This window comes from Canis lupus, chromosome 34 (genome assembly GCF_048164855.1).
Source record: "Canis lupus baileyi chromosome 34, mCanLup2.hap1, whole genome shotgun sequence".
NCBI classification, from domain to species: domain Eukaryota; kingdom Metazoa; phylum Chordata; class Mammalia; order Carnivora; family Canidae; genus Canis; species Canis lupus.
This window is the reverse complement of record NC_132871.1, coordinates 14,471,588-14,485,701: the sequence shown is the minus strand read 5'-3', so window position 1 is coordinate 14,485,701 and position 14,114 is coordinate 14,471,588. Positions and strand designations below refer to the sequence as shown.

The window sequence follows — 14,114 nt, the reverse complement described above, 5'->3', positions numbered from 1 at the left end:
TTATTAGGGAGAGCAAGCAAGCTTGAGAGCACTGAGCATGGGGGGGCGGGTAGTGTCAAGAGGTAGGGGAAAAGCAGACTCCCAGCTGAGCAAGGAGCCTGACACTGAGTTCCATCCCAGGACCTTGGGATCATGACCTAAGCCCAAGGCAGCCTCTTGACCAGCTGAGCCACCCAAGCACCCTTATTCCTAGGTATTTTAGAGCTCTTAAATTAATTCATAGATTTTCTTTTTCTTTTTTAAGATTTTATTTATTTGAGAGAGCACAAGCAGGGGGAAGGACAAAAGGAGGGAGAGGAACAAGCAGACCCCTTCCCCACTGCTGAGCCCAGAGCCCAAAAAGGGGCTTCATCTCAGGACCCTAGGATCATGACTTGAGCTGAAGTCAGATGTTTAACTGACTGAGCCAACCAGGCACTGCTAATTCATAGATTTTCCTTTGTGCCAAAAAAAATTACAATAGTGGTTAGTTCTGACATCCAATGGAGAAATTGAAGGTGGAGAAGGAGATAAATTGGGAATGTAAGCTTTCAGATTTAAAAACAGCATAATAGGCACACCTGAGTGGCTCAGCAATTGAACGTCTGCCTTTGGCTCAGGTCATGATCCTAGGGTCCTGGGATCTAGTCCCACATCAGGCTCCCCACAGGGAGCCTGCTTCTCACTCTGTCTTTGTCTCTGCCTCTCTCTGGGTCTCTCATGAATAATGAATAAAATCTTTAAAAAAAAAAAAAAACGTAATAGGGGATCCTTGGGTGGCTCAGCAGTTTAACGCCTGTCTTCGGCCCAGGGCATGATCCTGGAGTCCTGGGATCGAGTCCTGTGTCAGGGCTTCATGCCCTCTGCCTATGTCTCTGCCCACCCCCCTCTCTGTGTGTGTGTGTGTCTCTCTCATGAATATGTAAGTAAAATCTTTTTTTAAAAAAAAAGCATAATAATTTAAAATAGTATGTTACTGGCACAGGATTCGTTCTATAGGTTATTTGCAACAAAATCTGATAGCCTAGAATATCTAAGAATTTAATATGATGGTTCTATTATATATAAGAATTTAATATGATTGGAGGTATCTTCAGGTAATGGTGTTAGATTATTTAATAAACGTTATAACTGGTTAGCCATTTAGAAAAATAGCTTCTATTCCTATCACATGCCACAGTAATATGCTGATAAATTATCCTTTAGTTGCTGAACTGCTTTCTTAAGTTAAATGCTCTTAGTGCAGTCATGCCTGTTGGCATAAAAAATAACTTTTACAGCAGAAACAAAGCATTTATCATGCATGTGACTGAAGAGTAAGGAATACACTGGCCTGGTGGGTCTTAGGAACAATAAATTTGAACTTTCGGGCAGCCCGGGTGGCTCAGCGTTTTAGCGCCGCCTTCAGCCCAAGGTGTGATCCTGGAGACCAGGGATCAAGTCCCACATCGGGCTCCCTGCATGGAGCCTGCTTCTCCCTCTGCCTGTGTCTCTGCCTCTCTTTCTCTCTGTGTCTCTCATGAATAAATAAATAAAATCTTTTAAAAAATTTTTGAACTTTCATCAGTTCTCTAGAACTGATGTTCAGAGTGTGATCAGTAGGTAAGATTTACATTACTTTGGAGCTAATTTTTAGAAATGCAAAATCTCGTCCCACCCCATACCTACTGAGTCAGAATCTGCATTTTATTAAGGTCCCCAGGTGATTTATGTGCACACTGAAGTTTGAGAAGTACTGCTTTAGAAAGGCATCTTATATTAAAGTTAAGTTTTTAAATTTCTGGTTATAGTAATAGCAACCCTATTTACTAATGGCTCCACCAATTTAGACCAGGATCAACCTAATTTTTTTGTAGTGTCAGAAAGGCTTATCTCCAAACATTGTTGTCACCTTGTTTTAAAAACATGTGGTTATATGGCACCTGGCTGGCTCAGTTGGTACAGCATGCAATTCTTGATCTCAGAGTGATGAGTTTCAGCCCCACATTGGGTGTAGAGCTTACTTAAAAAAAAAATTAAATAAAAATGTATGGTTATTAATTGAGCTTTATTTTGAGCTCTTTAAGTAGTAATTATGACACATTTGCCTAGTATTCCAAAATTATCAGGGTTTTCTTTAAGGGACATTTATTAGTTTTTAGGATGGATTTAGAGTTGTTTTTTCTTACTCTTTTTTGAAAGGCAGGAACTACACAATACAGATTTCCAACCAGATTGTTAAGAGTTTACATCCTAGCCTCTCATCTTATTTACCTCTGTGTCAAGTTACTCAATTCCCAAATCCTATTTTTTCTTCATCTATCAATTTTGGGAGTTAGACTACCTATCTTACAGAGTTGTTAGGATTACATGAGTTAATCTATGTGATTTCTGATCTTTATGTAAAGTTAGCCTTTATTATATATTCTAGTAAAAGAAGATTGGTATATTAATCTAGAACAATTTACCCAAGTGTATGAAAGTTTCCTGTATTGCAGTGTTGCCACCTATCCAGGAATTGGAGTCATTCTTCATTCCCACATCACCCAGTATTTTCTTCCCTAAATCTGTGCTTGCCCCTCCATCCCTGCTCCTACTGACTTAGTCTAGGCTTTCATCATCTCACTTGAATTTTTGCAGTAGCTGCCAACTTGGTCCTCCAGTCCCATCCTCAGCATTACTAACACAGCGTTCTGAGACATGTTCTTTTAAAAGCTGTTACTGGCTCCCTTCAGGCTCAGCATGGTGGGTTCTGTCTCAGTAAAATGTGGGGGCAGAGGAGGAAGGAGGTTACTAAGATAATGTATGTCTGGATAGTAGAAATTTAATAAGTGCTAGTTAATACTATCTTTTTAGAGGAGGACAGTTTTTGGTTATTTTTCTGAAACTCCTCAGTTTTTGTTTTTTTTAAAGATTGTATTCCCTTATTCATGAGAGACACAGAGAGGCAGAGACCTAGGTAGAGGGAGAAGCAGGCTCCTCACAGGGAGCCAGATGTGGGACTCAATCCTGGATGCCGGGATCATGCCCTGAGTGGAAGGCAGACACTCAACTGCTGAGCCACCCAGGCAACCCATGAAATGCCTCAGTTTATTTTAAAATTAATATGTGGTCCATAAATACATCACTGGGTAAGGAAACTTAGAGATGAATTTAGTGGCAGGGAAAAGGCAGTTTGGATCAAAACTAATGCAGTGAATTAATGATTGAATAGTGAATTGAAGAATAATAGCACTTAATCTCAGTTTTTCCATCTTCGGTTAATATATTTATTAAAGAGGAGCACATGGGTGGCTCAGTGGTTGAGCATCGCCTTTGGCTCAGGGCATGATCATGGGGTCCCAGGATCAAGTCTGACATCAGGCTCCCCATGGGGAGCCTGCTTCTCCCTCTGCCTATGTCTCTGCCTCTCTGTGTGTCTTTCATGAGTAAATAACATCTTTAAAATATATATGTATTACATAATAATATACAATAAATTTTAAAGATAAATTATATAATATATAATAAATATATATTAAAGAAATGTTTGAGTATCTGTACTGGTTCTTTATTATACTTTGGAGAGGGGGCTGTTGATACAAATTCCAAGTCTTCTAGTTCACTCCACTTAGCGGGTTTGTAAGTCCATGGTTAACATTATATCTAGGCTTCTTTAAGGAAAAAATTGTGTGGGACAAATTTGGGCATATTCCTACTGTTATTTCTAACAATGGGAGGAGACTTAAAATTCAAAGAATATAAAGAAATATATCTTTTTTCTTAATCTAACCAATAATTGTGTTTCTTAGAAAAAACAGAGAGATCTTGCTAAAATGAGAAAATGTCTCAGACCAGAAGAACTGACAAACCAGATGAACCAAATAGAAATAAGCATGCAACATGAACAGCTGGAAGAAAGCTTTCAGGAACTTGTGGAAGATTACCGACGTGTTATTGAACGCCTTGCTCAAGAATAAAGATTATTCTGCTCTGTACAGGAAGTTTGCAAATTTCTGTACATTGTGTTGTGGAAAATCTAATGATGACTTTAATTTTAAAATCTTGTAACATTTACTTACATTAAAAGTTATCTATCTTATCCTTAGTTGAATATTTTCTTTTTGAGAGATTGTATATTTTAAAATACTGTTTAGAGTCTATGAGCATAAATCACATTTAAAAAAAATATATAGCTTCTGAAATACCACTGCAGTTGCTTCCCTTCTTAACAGTATAATAAATGCTTAGTTGTGATATGCTAATGTGTGATGATATGATTCTTAAATACTTAGGATAAACTTTAGGTCTTGTTAAAAACCTTTAGGTTTTCACATCACATAATATCCTCTATGTCCATTCATGTTGTCACAAATGGCTTTTAGGCTTTTATTATTATTCCTCCCTTTTTTTTGCTTCTAAGATTTTATATCTGGCACCTTTAAAACACTCCTCTTAAAAAAAAAAAAATAAAACACTCCTCTTTAAGCTCTTCCTAGTAATCTTGTTTTTCCTGTGTGATTTCTCCAAACAGGAAATGTTCCTAGTATAGATTTGTTTTAAATAAACTCCCCTAAAAAAAAAAAAAAACTCCCCTATTAACTATTTTTTGGAGAGGGGGTGGATGGATAAAGAGATGGATAAAGAGAAAGGAAACTAGATATAGCCTAAAGCCTAAATGTTTGGCATCACATATTAGTTGAAGATAATTTAGAAGTTAGCACAATTGGGGGCAGTAAGTGGGTGGCTCAGTAGTTGAACACCTGCCTTTGACTTAGGTCATGATTCCAGAGTCCAGGGATCAAGTCTCGCATCAGGCTCCCTGCATGGAGCCTGCTTCTCCCTCTGCCTGTGTCTCTGCCTCTCTCTGTGTCTCATGAATAAATAAAATCTTTTTTAAAAAAGTTAGCATAAACATTTATAAATAATGTTAAATAATAAATTAGTTTATAAAAATCAGTTTACATACCATTATGAAATGTATCTTGTATAAAATGAGGTATATATCTGTTGTGATTTGTTACAAGGTTCTGAAGATGTTGAAGTCCAAACAGGAAAAAAACCCAATGATGATAAATTGCTTACTATAGTCTTTTTTTTTTAAGATTTTATTTATTTATTCATGAGAGACATAGAGAGAGAGAGAGGCAGAGACACAGGCAGAGGGAGAAGCAGGCTCCATGCAGGGAGCGCCATGTGGGACTTGATCCCCAGGACCCCAGGATCACGTGCTGAGCCGAAGGCAGACACCCAACCGCGGAGCCACCCAGGCGTCCTGAATTACTATAATCTTAACTTTATTTTTATTAGAGTATAAATAAATTGCCTGATACGGAATCATTAAAAGTAAAAGCCTCATGTTTATAATGTGTGCCAGTAAGTGAGGCATTGTATAACATCAAAAATGGGATGTAAGTTGGATTTTATTTTTAAAGTCTGATTTGAAAAAAAATAAAATAAAATAAAATCTGATTTGCTTGGTGCTTAAGGCAAAATCCCAACTTGGGTAAGTACTGTTTTATCCTTAGATCAGCTTCCCATCAGTAAAACCTGCCAAACATAGAAGCAAAGTAGCTAGTACCCTCGACACAAAATAGTTGTGGCCAGCAGTATACCAACAGCACTAAGCCATCGCCTTAGAATCAGGGTGTTGGAAAAGTTTTATTCCCACCTCAAAAGTTTATATATAGAGAGATAAAACTTGGATTTCTGAGAGTGTATATATACATTATTTGTTCAGCTAGAATGAAGTAGTTAAAATTCTTTCTGAAAATACATGAAAGCAATTTGCTTTTCATCTAAATTAGCTAACTTAAAAATTTATTAAAAATTCACATTCAAGGGGATCCCTGGGTGGTTCAGTGGTTTAGTGCCACCTTTGGCCCAGGGCGTGATCCTGGAGTCCCAGGTTCGGGTCCCATGTCAGGCTCCCTGCGTGGAGCCTGCTTCTCTCTCTGCCTGTGTCTCTGCTTCTCTCTGTGTGTGTGTCTCATGAATGAATAAATAAAATCTTTAAAAAAAAAGAGTCTGAGGCTTAACTGAGTGAGCCACCTAGGCGCCCCCTCTAACTTGCTCTTTAAACTTGATATATCTCGGGGCACCTTGGTGATTCAGTCGGTTAAGTGTCTTGCTCTTGATTTGGGCTTAGGTCATGATTTCAGGCTCCTTGGATAGAGCCCTAAGTCAGGCTCCAAGCTTGGTGGGGAGTCGGCTTGAGATTCTCTCCTTCTGCTCAAATAAATAAATAAATCTTTTAAAAATAAAAAGAAACTTGATATATCTTGGAGATCATTAAAACTATTATTTAATGGCTGCACAGTATTCCATTATATGGGTATACCATGAGTTACTTTACCAATCCCCTATGATTTAGATTGTTTCCAATATTTTCCATTACAAACGGTACTGCAATGCATATTCATATAACACATGTGCTATACATACATGTGCAAGTATATCCACACATTGGAGCCCTAGAAATCACATACTTTATTCTGATCTCATTCTTCTAGTGACTATACTACATTTACAACAAATTAACATGAACTAACAATACAGAAGCTTGATACCGTACCAATGTGGAATAAATTATGCAGATAGGAGCATACTGGACTAATCCAACCATCCTCATTCACAGCTAGAAATATGAATTATCTTAAAGTCAAAATGATTTGAATGCTTAGGCATATGTACCTTTTTGTTTATTCCTTTAGTCTTGCTTAGCTCTTCTCAAACCTTATAATCCAGAAGAACTGCTGTATAGCAGAGTTTCTCAACCTCAGCACTACTGACATTTTGGGCCAGATCATTCTTTGTTGTGTGGGGCTGACCTATGTACTGTGAGCTGGTTAACAGCATCCCTGGCTTCTATCTACTAGATGCCATTAGCACTACCCTCATCTCCAGTTGTAACAACCAAAAGTGTTTAGATATTGCTATGGGTCCTCTGGGGGACAAAATCACCGTTGGTTGAGAACCACTGCTACATGGGATTGAATGCTCATCCATGTTAAGCACTATTTTTTATTATGTAACTAACATAGACATTGTACAAAAGTCAAAAATGAATAAGTATTTGATGAGAAGCTGCCCTCCCATTCAGTCACCCAATTCACTTCTCCAAAGGCAAGTACTTTTTTTACCAGTCTCTCTTGTGTCCCTCAGAGTCTGCAAAGACCTGTAATTTTTTGTTTCATCACATGCTGATATACCGTATGTAGTACTCAGAATGTTTTCCAGTCAAATTTAGCTCATTTGGGGGCATGTGGATGGCTAAGTCGGTTAAGTGTCTGCCTTTGGTTCAGGCCATGATTTCACAGTTGTGGGGTCAAGCCCTGCAAGGGGCGCCCTGCTCAGCAGGGAGTCTTTGTCTCCCTCTCCCTCTGCCTCTCCCTGCTTGCATTCTCTCTCTCACTCTCTTTCAAATGAATAAAATCTTTTAAAAAATTTAACTCATTTTTATTAGTATATATTAGATCACATCAGTTTTAAATTTTTAAAAAGATCTTATTTATTTATTTGATAGAGGGGAAGAGAGCACAAGCAGGGGGAGCTGCAGAGGAAAAGGGAGAAGCAGACTCCCTGCTGAACAAGGAGCCCAATGTGGGCTGGGATCATGACCTGAGCTGCAAGGCAGCTGCTTAACTGACTGAGCCACCCAGGTGCCCCAGAACACTTCAGTTCTAAACACTGTGATTAAACAGCTGTTTGAGGGACGCCTGGGAGGCTCAGTGGTTGAGCATCTGCCTTCAGCCCAAGGCCCGATCCTGGAGTCCTAGGATCAAGTCCCAGTCAGGCTCCCTGCAGGGAGCCTGCTTCTCCCTCTGCCTGCGTCTCTGCCTCTCTTTCTCTCTGTGTCTCTCACAAATAAATAAATAAAATTTCTTAAAAAAAAAAAAAACAGCTGTTTGATATTCCATAGTTTGATTTCAATGTGTTTAACCCAATCCTATATTAACAGACATTTAGGTTGTTTCCCAGCCTCTGCTCTTACAGGCAGTGCTGCAGGGAATATTCTTGTGTATACCCCAATTGTACATGTGGGAGTGTGTATACATGATGGTGATGGAATCAGTGAGCAAAAGGGTATAGACATTTTACATCTTGGTAGGTTTAATACACAGTTGAGACAACAAAGAAATGTGAATATGGACTCTGTTTTAGGTGATACGGGATTTTGCATTTTTGTGATAATATTGTGATTATGTAGAAAATGTCATTATTCCTACGAGTTACATGCTGAAGTAGGTTTTAAAGATTTTTATTTACTTATTTGAGAGAGTATGAGAGAGAGAGAGCGCGCGCAGAGGAAGAGAGAGAAGTAGGCTCCCTGTTGAGCAGGGAGCCTGATGTAGGGCTTAATCCCAAGATCCTGGGATCACCATCTGAGCGGAAGGCAGAAGCTTGACTGACTGAGCCACCAGGTGCCCCTAATGTTGAAGTATTTAGGAAGAGTCATAGTGTCTGCAACTTACATACACACATGTATACATAGACAAATATGTATATAAACAGAAACAGAAAGCAAATGTGCCAAAAAATTTTAAATTATTGAATCTCGATAGAGCTATATCCTCTAGATGTTACCATATATATATAGTTATATAGATGTTTACCGTATGATTCTTCAACCTTTCTGTATTAGGTTTTCAAAATAAAAATTGGAAAGGAAAACTTATTGCATTCATGTAAAAAAAGAAAAACCCAATACCATGAGAAAGGAACAAATAGTAAGAAGAGCTCTTGGAAATTGAAAATAAATATTCTAATTCAAGCAGCAGAAATGTGGGGCATAAAGTTGAAGAAATTTCCTAGAACACTGAAAGAGAAAACATGAGAGAAAAGAGAAATCAATGTGGGAAATCTGATAGCTTATTTTCATTCCAGAGAGGAAAAGAAAGCAGAACATTATCAAAGAAAGAGGACAGTTCCTCAGAGCTAAAGAACTGAATCTTCAAATTAGCAGCTCACTGAAGGTTGAATAGGCTTAAACCATCATCACTAACGTTTACTGAGCACTTACTATCTGCTAAGCACTCGATTGGGTCCTGTCAGTTCTCACAACAACCCTCAGAGACACATGGTACTCTCCTCAGGTGAGGCCTGGGGAGGTATGTTGTCTGAGGTCACACAGAAAGAGGCAGAGCTAGGACTTCAGTGCAGGCAGTCTAATTTACTCAGGTTCTTAACCACTACCTAAAAAGACCCACGTAGACTAAATTATTAAATTTCAAAACACTGAGCATAAAAATAAAAATCCTAAATGCTTTTAGAGGGCAAAACAGAGGTCACGTGGGGGAGGTGGGAGCATTTAAATAGCATCAGACTTCTCATCAAGCATACTCCATGCTAAAAAGACAACGGAACAATGTCTTCAAAGCATAGAATCCTATATCCAAACTATCAGTCAAATGATGCTTTTGGAACTCTAAGCAACTAGAAAACTTATGTCACACACTTTCTGATGAAGTTCCTTGTAGGTCTATTTCAGCAGTATGAAAGTGAAATCAAAGAGCATGTTAAGACATGGAATATAAGAAATGGTAAAACTAATCTGATTCCAATAAAAGGAAATCTGAGCATAGCATCTGAATAACATACCTAAGAAAGTGGTCCAAATTATAATAGGAAATTACGAACTCAAGGAAAAAAAAAAAAAAACAACGTATGAGAAAGTCAGAGTTCAAACATCATAAACTGTAGTTGGCATGGCTTTGAGCAGTAACTAGAAACAAATTGCTTGAGTTCAGATGGACTGGGAAAGGGTAGGATGGGAGACTATCCCTTTTCAGTGTAAACCCTTGTTATAACTGCATGTTTTTAAAAACTATGCGTCATGCTGATAACAAAATTTTATTGAAATACCATCACTATATTGTTCAGCATCTAATGTTGAATGTATATAATTGTCAAATAAACTATAACTGTAAACCATGTAAATTTTATTTTTTTTTAAATTTTATTTATTCAAGATAGAGAATAAGAGCACGAGCTGGGGTGGGGGGGCAAAGGGTGAGGGAGAAGCAGGCTCCCCACTGAGCAAGGAATCCAACGTAGGGGATTCGATCCCAGGATCCTGGGATCATGACTTGAGCCAAAGGCAGATGCTTAACCAACTGAGCCACCCAGGTCCCCCCAAAACATGTAAATTTTAAAAATAAATTTACGTGAAGCAGACAAATGGCATCTTTAAACAGTGAGACTGTGCTCAGCCTGACTTCCACAACAGGACTTGCCAAAAAAAAAGATAATGAAGAGCTTTCTTTAATAAACAAAACAAAACAAAACAAAACAAAAAAAACAGAAACTACTAAAAAACACAATATGCAATCCTTTTCTTTGGAAAAGAAACTGTCCCTATCTCTGACACCCTGGTGCTATGAATCAACAGACGCTACATAGAAAACCAAAGCTTTGAAATTCTTTGTGTCATAATTTGGGGGGGCTTTCCATTAACCCTGTGGAGAAATATAATGCAATAAAAGTGTAATGCCATCTCATGAATATCTGAAGAGTGTAAGATGCTTATTAATATCTTGTAAAAAATATTTTTTTAAGATCTCCCGTGTTATGAAGTACACAGGCTGGAAAAGGGTTGCATCTTCTCTCCTACGACCTCTCTGGGCCTCACTCTCTTGATCTCCAAATTGGAAGGGGTAGAGTTAGAGCTGTTTCAGGTGGTCTTTGCAGCCCTTTCCAGTTCTTCAACTGTATTCTCTCTCTTCAAAGTTAATAAAAGGCCAGTTGGAAAGTGTGCTTTGGCTAGACGCTCATGTGGTTCACCTGGACAGTTCTTTAGATTTTTAATTAATAATTTTGGCAGGTGAATCTGTGTGGAAGTCTTGGGCTGTACAGTTTGTTTGCCTGCTCTCTGAATCCCCCTTTGTGCAGGCCGTGGGGCCACCACAGTGAGGCTTGTTTGCTGTCTGTTCCTACAGCAGCTGCTGCTTTTCTTTCTTTATCCTTTATCAAGCAAAAGAAAATGCAGTGATGTTTGTGTGTGCTTCAGAGGAGGGAAATGCTCTCCAGACAGGTTATTCTCCGGGTTAAAGTGGATGGGGTGAGCACAGAGGAGCTAGCTCAATGGGAAGAGAGGTCGAGGCAGCATCTGCCCTCCTGTTTGTTTCGACAGTTTCAGTCTTGCGTATAGAATGTGTTGAGTGAGAGGCGAGCAGAAGTTAAGAAATACCCTACTGCTTCCTTCGTCAGCCAGTTTGGGGAGTGGAGGCGGAGAGTAGGAGGGGAGAAGGGGACATACAGCCAGTCTTCTTTTGCTATTATTAAACCCCTTGCAATTTCATCATCTCCACTTCGCAGCTTCTTACTGCTGTGTACCCTGCATAACCGTTAACTGACCAAGAAGTACTGTTTCCCGCTTCTGGTAGGAAACATCAAAATTCCAAATACTTTCCAGCCGTGACATTGATGGTCAAACCGCTCTATGAATTGGTTTCACACAATCCTACAGGACCATATATTTTTGCTCAAGCACACTAAGCATGAAACAGCAAACAGAACCATAAAGCCAGTAAAAGAATATACAAAGATGGAAAGATCTGAGAAGGTAACCAGGAGTGAACCATCACTTTGGGAGGGAAAGGGAAAAAAAACAGTAAGTAATCTTAGAGAAGGTGGAAACAGTGAAAGGGGAACAAGTGTGTGTGTGGGGGGGAGGGGGGAGCAAAAGGAAGAGAGAATGCGCAGTAGACTGCAATAAAACCACAGGTACCGTGTGTGCTCCTGGGCTTCTGCATATGATTTGCCAGGTCTGCTGCCTTGGGCTCCATATAGATGTGTGACTGGTCACGGTAACAAGAGGTTCCTTCCCTCAGAAAGCCCAATGGTACGTGCATAGAAACAACATCTGGATGAATATATATCCACCTGTTAATACTGATCACCTAGAGGGAGTTTTTCTGGGTGACTCCTGCTTTCTATATTATACATCTCGGTCATTCATTCTTTCTTTTTTTTTTTTTTAAGATTTATTTATTCACGAAAGACACACAGAGAGAGGCAGAGCCGCAAGCAGAGGGAGAAGCAGGCTCCCTGCGGGGAGCCTGATCTCAGGACCTGGGGACCATGACCTGAGCTAAAGGCAGATGATCAACCGCTGAGCCACTCAGGGGCCCCAACATCTTGGTGTTTCTAAGCATTTTTCAAAAGCACGTATTACACACTTGTGTAAACAGAAAAGACAAACCAAAACAGACTTTTAAAAAAGTTCCAACGAGGAGATCAAGAGTGTTTTCCTTTCTCTTTCTTCTTTTACAAGTGTGGATTAGAGATGCTCAAGGAAGAATTATATCCCTCTCACCTTCATCTTTGCAGTAAGTGAAAGAGATTAAATAGGTTCTAATTTCCTGGAGACTTATAGAATTAGAGGTCAGCGATTTTCTCAGGTCTGGGCAGCCAGGGATAGCCAGAATCTGTAACCCTTTATACCTGGAGTTGTTCCTACGGGGCTTATCCTCTCAAAGGTATTTGCTCCTTCTTTATGGACACTCTTGTGAGCATGTTAGTCTCAGCTTTCCGATTCGTGTTTTTTTATTTTTTTATTTTTTTAAGATTCTAAGTAATCTCCACACCCAATATGGGGCTCGAACTCACAATCCCGAGATCAAGAGTGGCACACACCACCAACTGAGCTGGCGATGCACTCCTCCAATTAGTTTCTTAAGAACAATAATATTTTATCTCTTTGGAGCCTAGAGTAGGCATTTAAGTATTTCTTCGTTGGCTGGTTGATTGCTAAATTTGAGTGTAAACTTTTTGCCTTTCTTCCTTACTCTGATGGAAATTCTTCATTCTCCAGAAGCATATTTTTCAGGTGCTACTTTTCCAGGGATTACTAATAAGGAATAGATGGCAGTCACTGATGGTACACATTTCTTTTTATTTGGATTTCATGCAGACAAATGCACACTTCTGCTTTAACCCAACTTCCCTCAGAGCCAATTCCAAGACATGAGGTCAAGGATGCCTTCTTTCCTCCAACCTGCACAGGCCCAAAGCCAAATCTGACCAAAAGAAGTATTGTCAGAAAACTCAGATGCATCAGTGAGTGAGGTCTCTGACTATCCTCCTCCTCTTCCCTATAGCCTTCCCATGCCCTCCTTCCCTTGGCTCTTGCCACCACTCCATGCTCCAACAATGAATAGGCTATTATGCTGAGGCATTATTTCTGCTTACAATCTTCCATAATATCTTTCAAGCCAAGAGGGTGAACCACCATGAAATTAATACTGGCTAGACTGAGCCTGAAAGCAACAACTCCCTTGGGACCATGTTTCAGTCCTACCCTCCAGCTAAGTGAGCCCTGTCAGATTCCATTTTATTCTGCTTATCTTGACAGACTGTTCAGGAAGGTGCAGCAAGCTATTTGCTGAGCCCATCTGGATCAGGCTTATAAATGATATAGATTCCTGAAATGTTCTGAATGTCAGTGTAGGAGGGGCTCAGGTAAGACAATAGCGTTCTTAGAAGACGGTGGACTTAAAGTTTCATTTACATAGTGTCATTAGACAAAAAATGAGAAGGATGGGAGGGTCACATACAACTAAAGCCCCACTCTCTTGTTCCCTGGTTCCTTCTTAGTTGGTACTGCTAGAGATAAAAAAATAAAATAAAATAAAATAAAATAAAATAAAATAAAATAAAATAAAATAAGATAAAATAAAATAAGATAAAATAAAATAAGATAAAATAAAATAAAATAAAATAAAAAAACAAAACAGGGCACAAGTAGCGAGGAGAAATCCTCTTGATTTCTCACAACTGCCTTAGATATGGTATTACTTTTCCTCAAAGCATCTGCACATTTTCTCAAAGAATACCCATAGATAACTCAGTAACATGTCCATTGTCTCAAATGTTGAGATAGGAAGTGACCTTCTGCCAGCAAGAGTGCCTTAGAAATTTTCTACCTGGGAGTGCCCGGTGGCTCAGTCAACTGAGAGTCTGGCTTGAGCTCAGGTCATCATCTCAGGGTCCTGGGTCCTGGGATGGAGCTGCCTCGGGCTCCCTACTCTCCTCCCTCTCCTTCTGTTTGCTCCCCTGCTTGTGCTCTCTTGCTCTCTCTCTGTCAAATAAATAAATAAAACCTTAAAAAAAAAAAAAAGGAAAAGAAAGAAATTTTCCACTTGAATGTATAATCATCTGAAGCTGGACCCTAACTT

General features: G+C 39.2%; 2 protein-coding genes across 3 annotated transcripts in view; one reads left to right on the top strand and one right to left on the bottom strand.

Annotated features, from left to right (window-relative positions):
* Window positions 1-4,196, top strand: part of HAT1 (histone acetyltransferase 1) — a 67,566-nt gene extending 63,370 nt beyond the window's left edge. For both annotated transcript variants that reach the window (XM_072810923.1, XM_072810924.1), the window contains one exon: window positions 3,750-4,196. In XM_072810923.1, the coding sequence (XP_072667024.1) occupies window positions 3,750-3,917 (168 nt within the window). In that variant the 3' untranslated portion in view covers window positions 3,918-4,196. The remainder of the gene's footprint in view (window positions 1-3,749) is intronic.
* SLC25A12 (solute carrier family 25 member 12) overlaps window positions 1-14,114 on the bottom strand; it is a 205,237-nt gene that overhangs the window by 188,170 nt on the left and 2,953 nt on the right. The window lies entirely within an intron of this gene.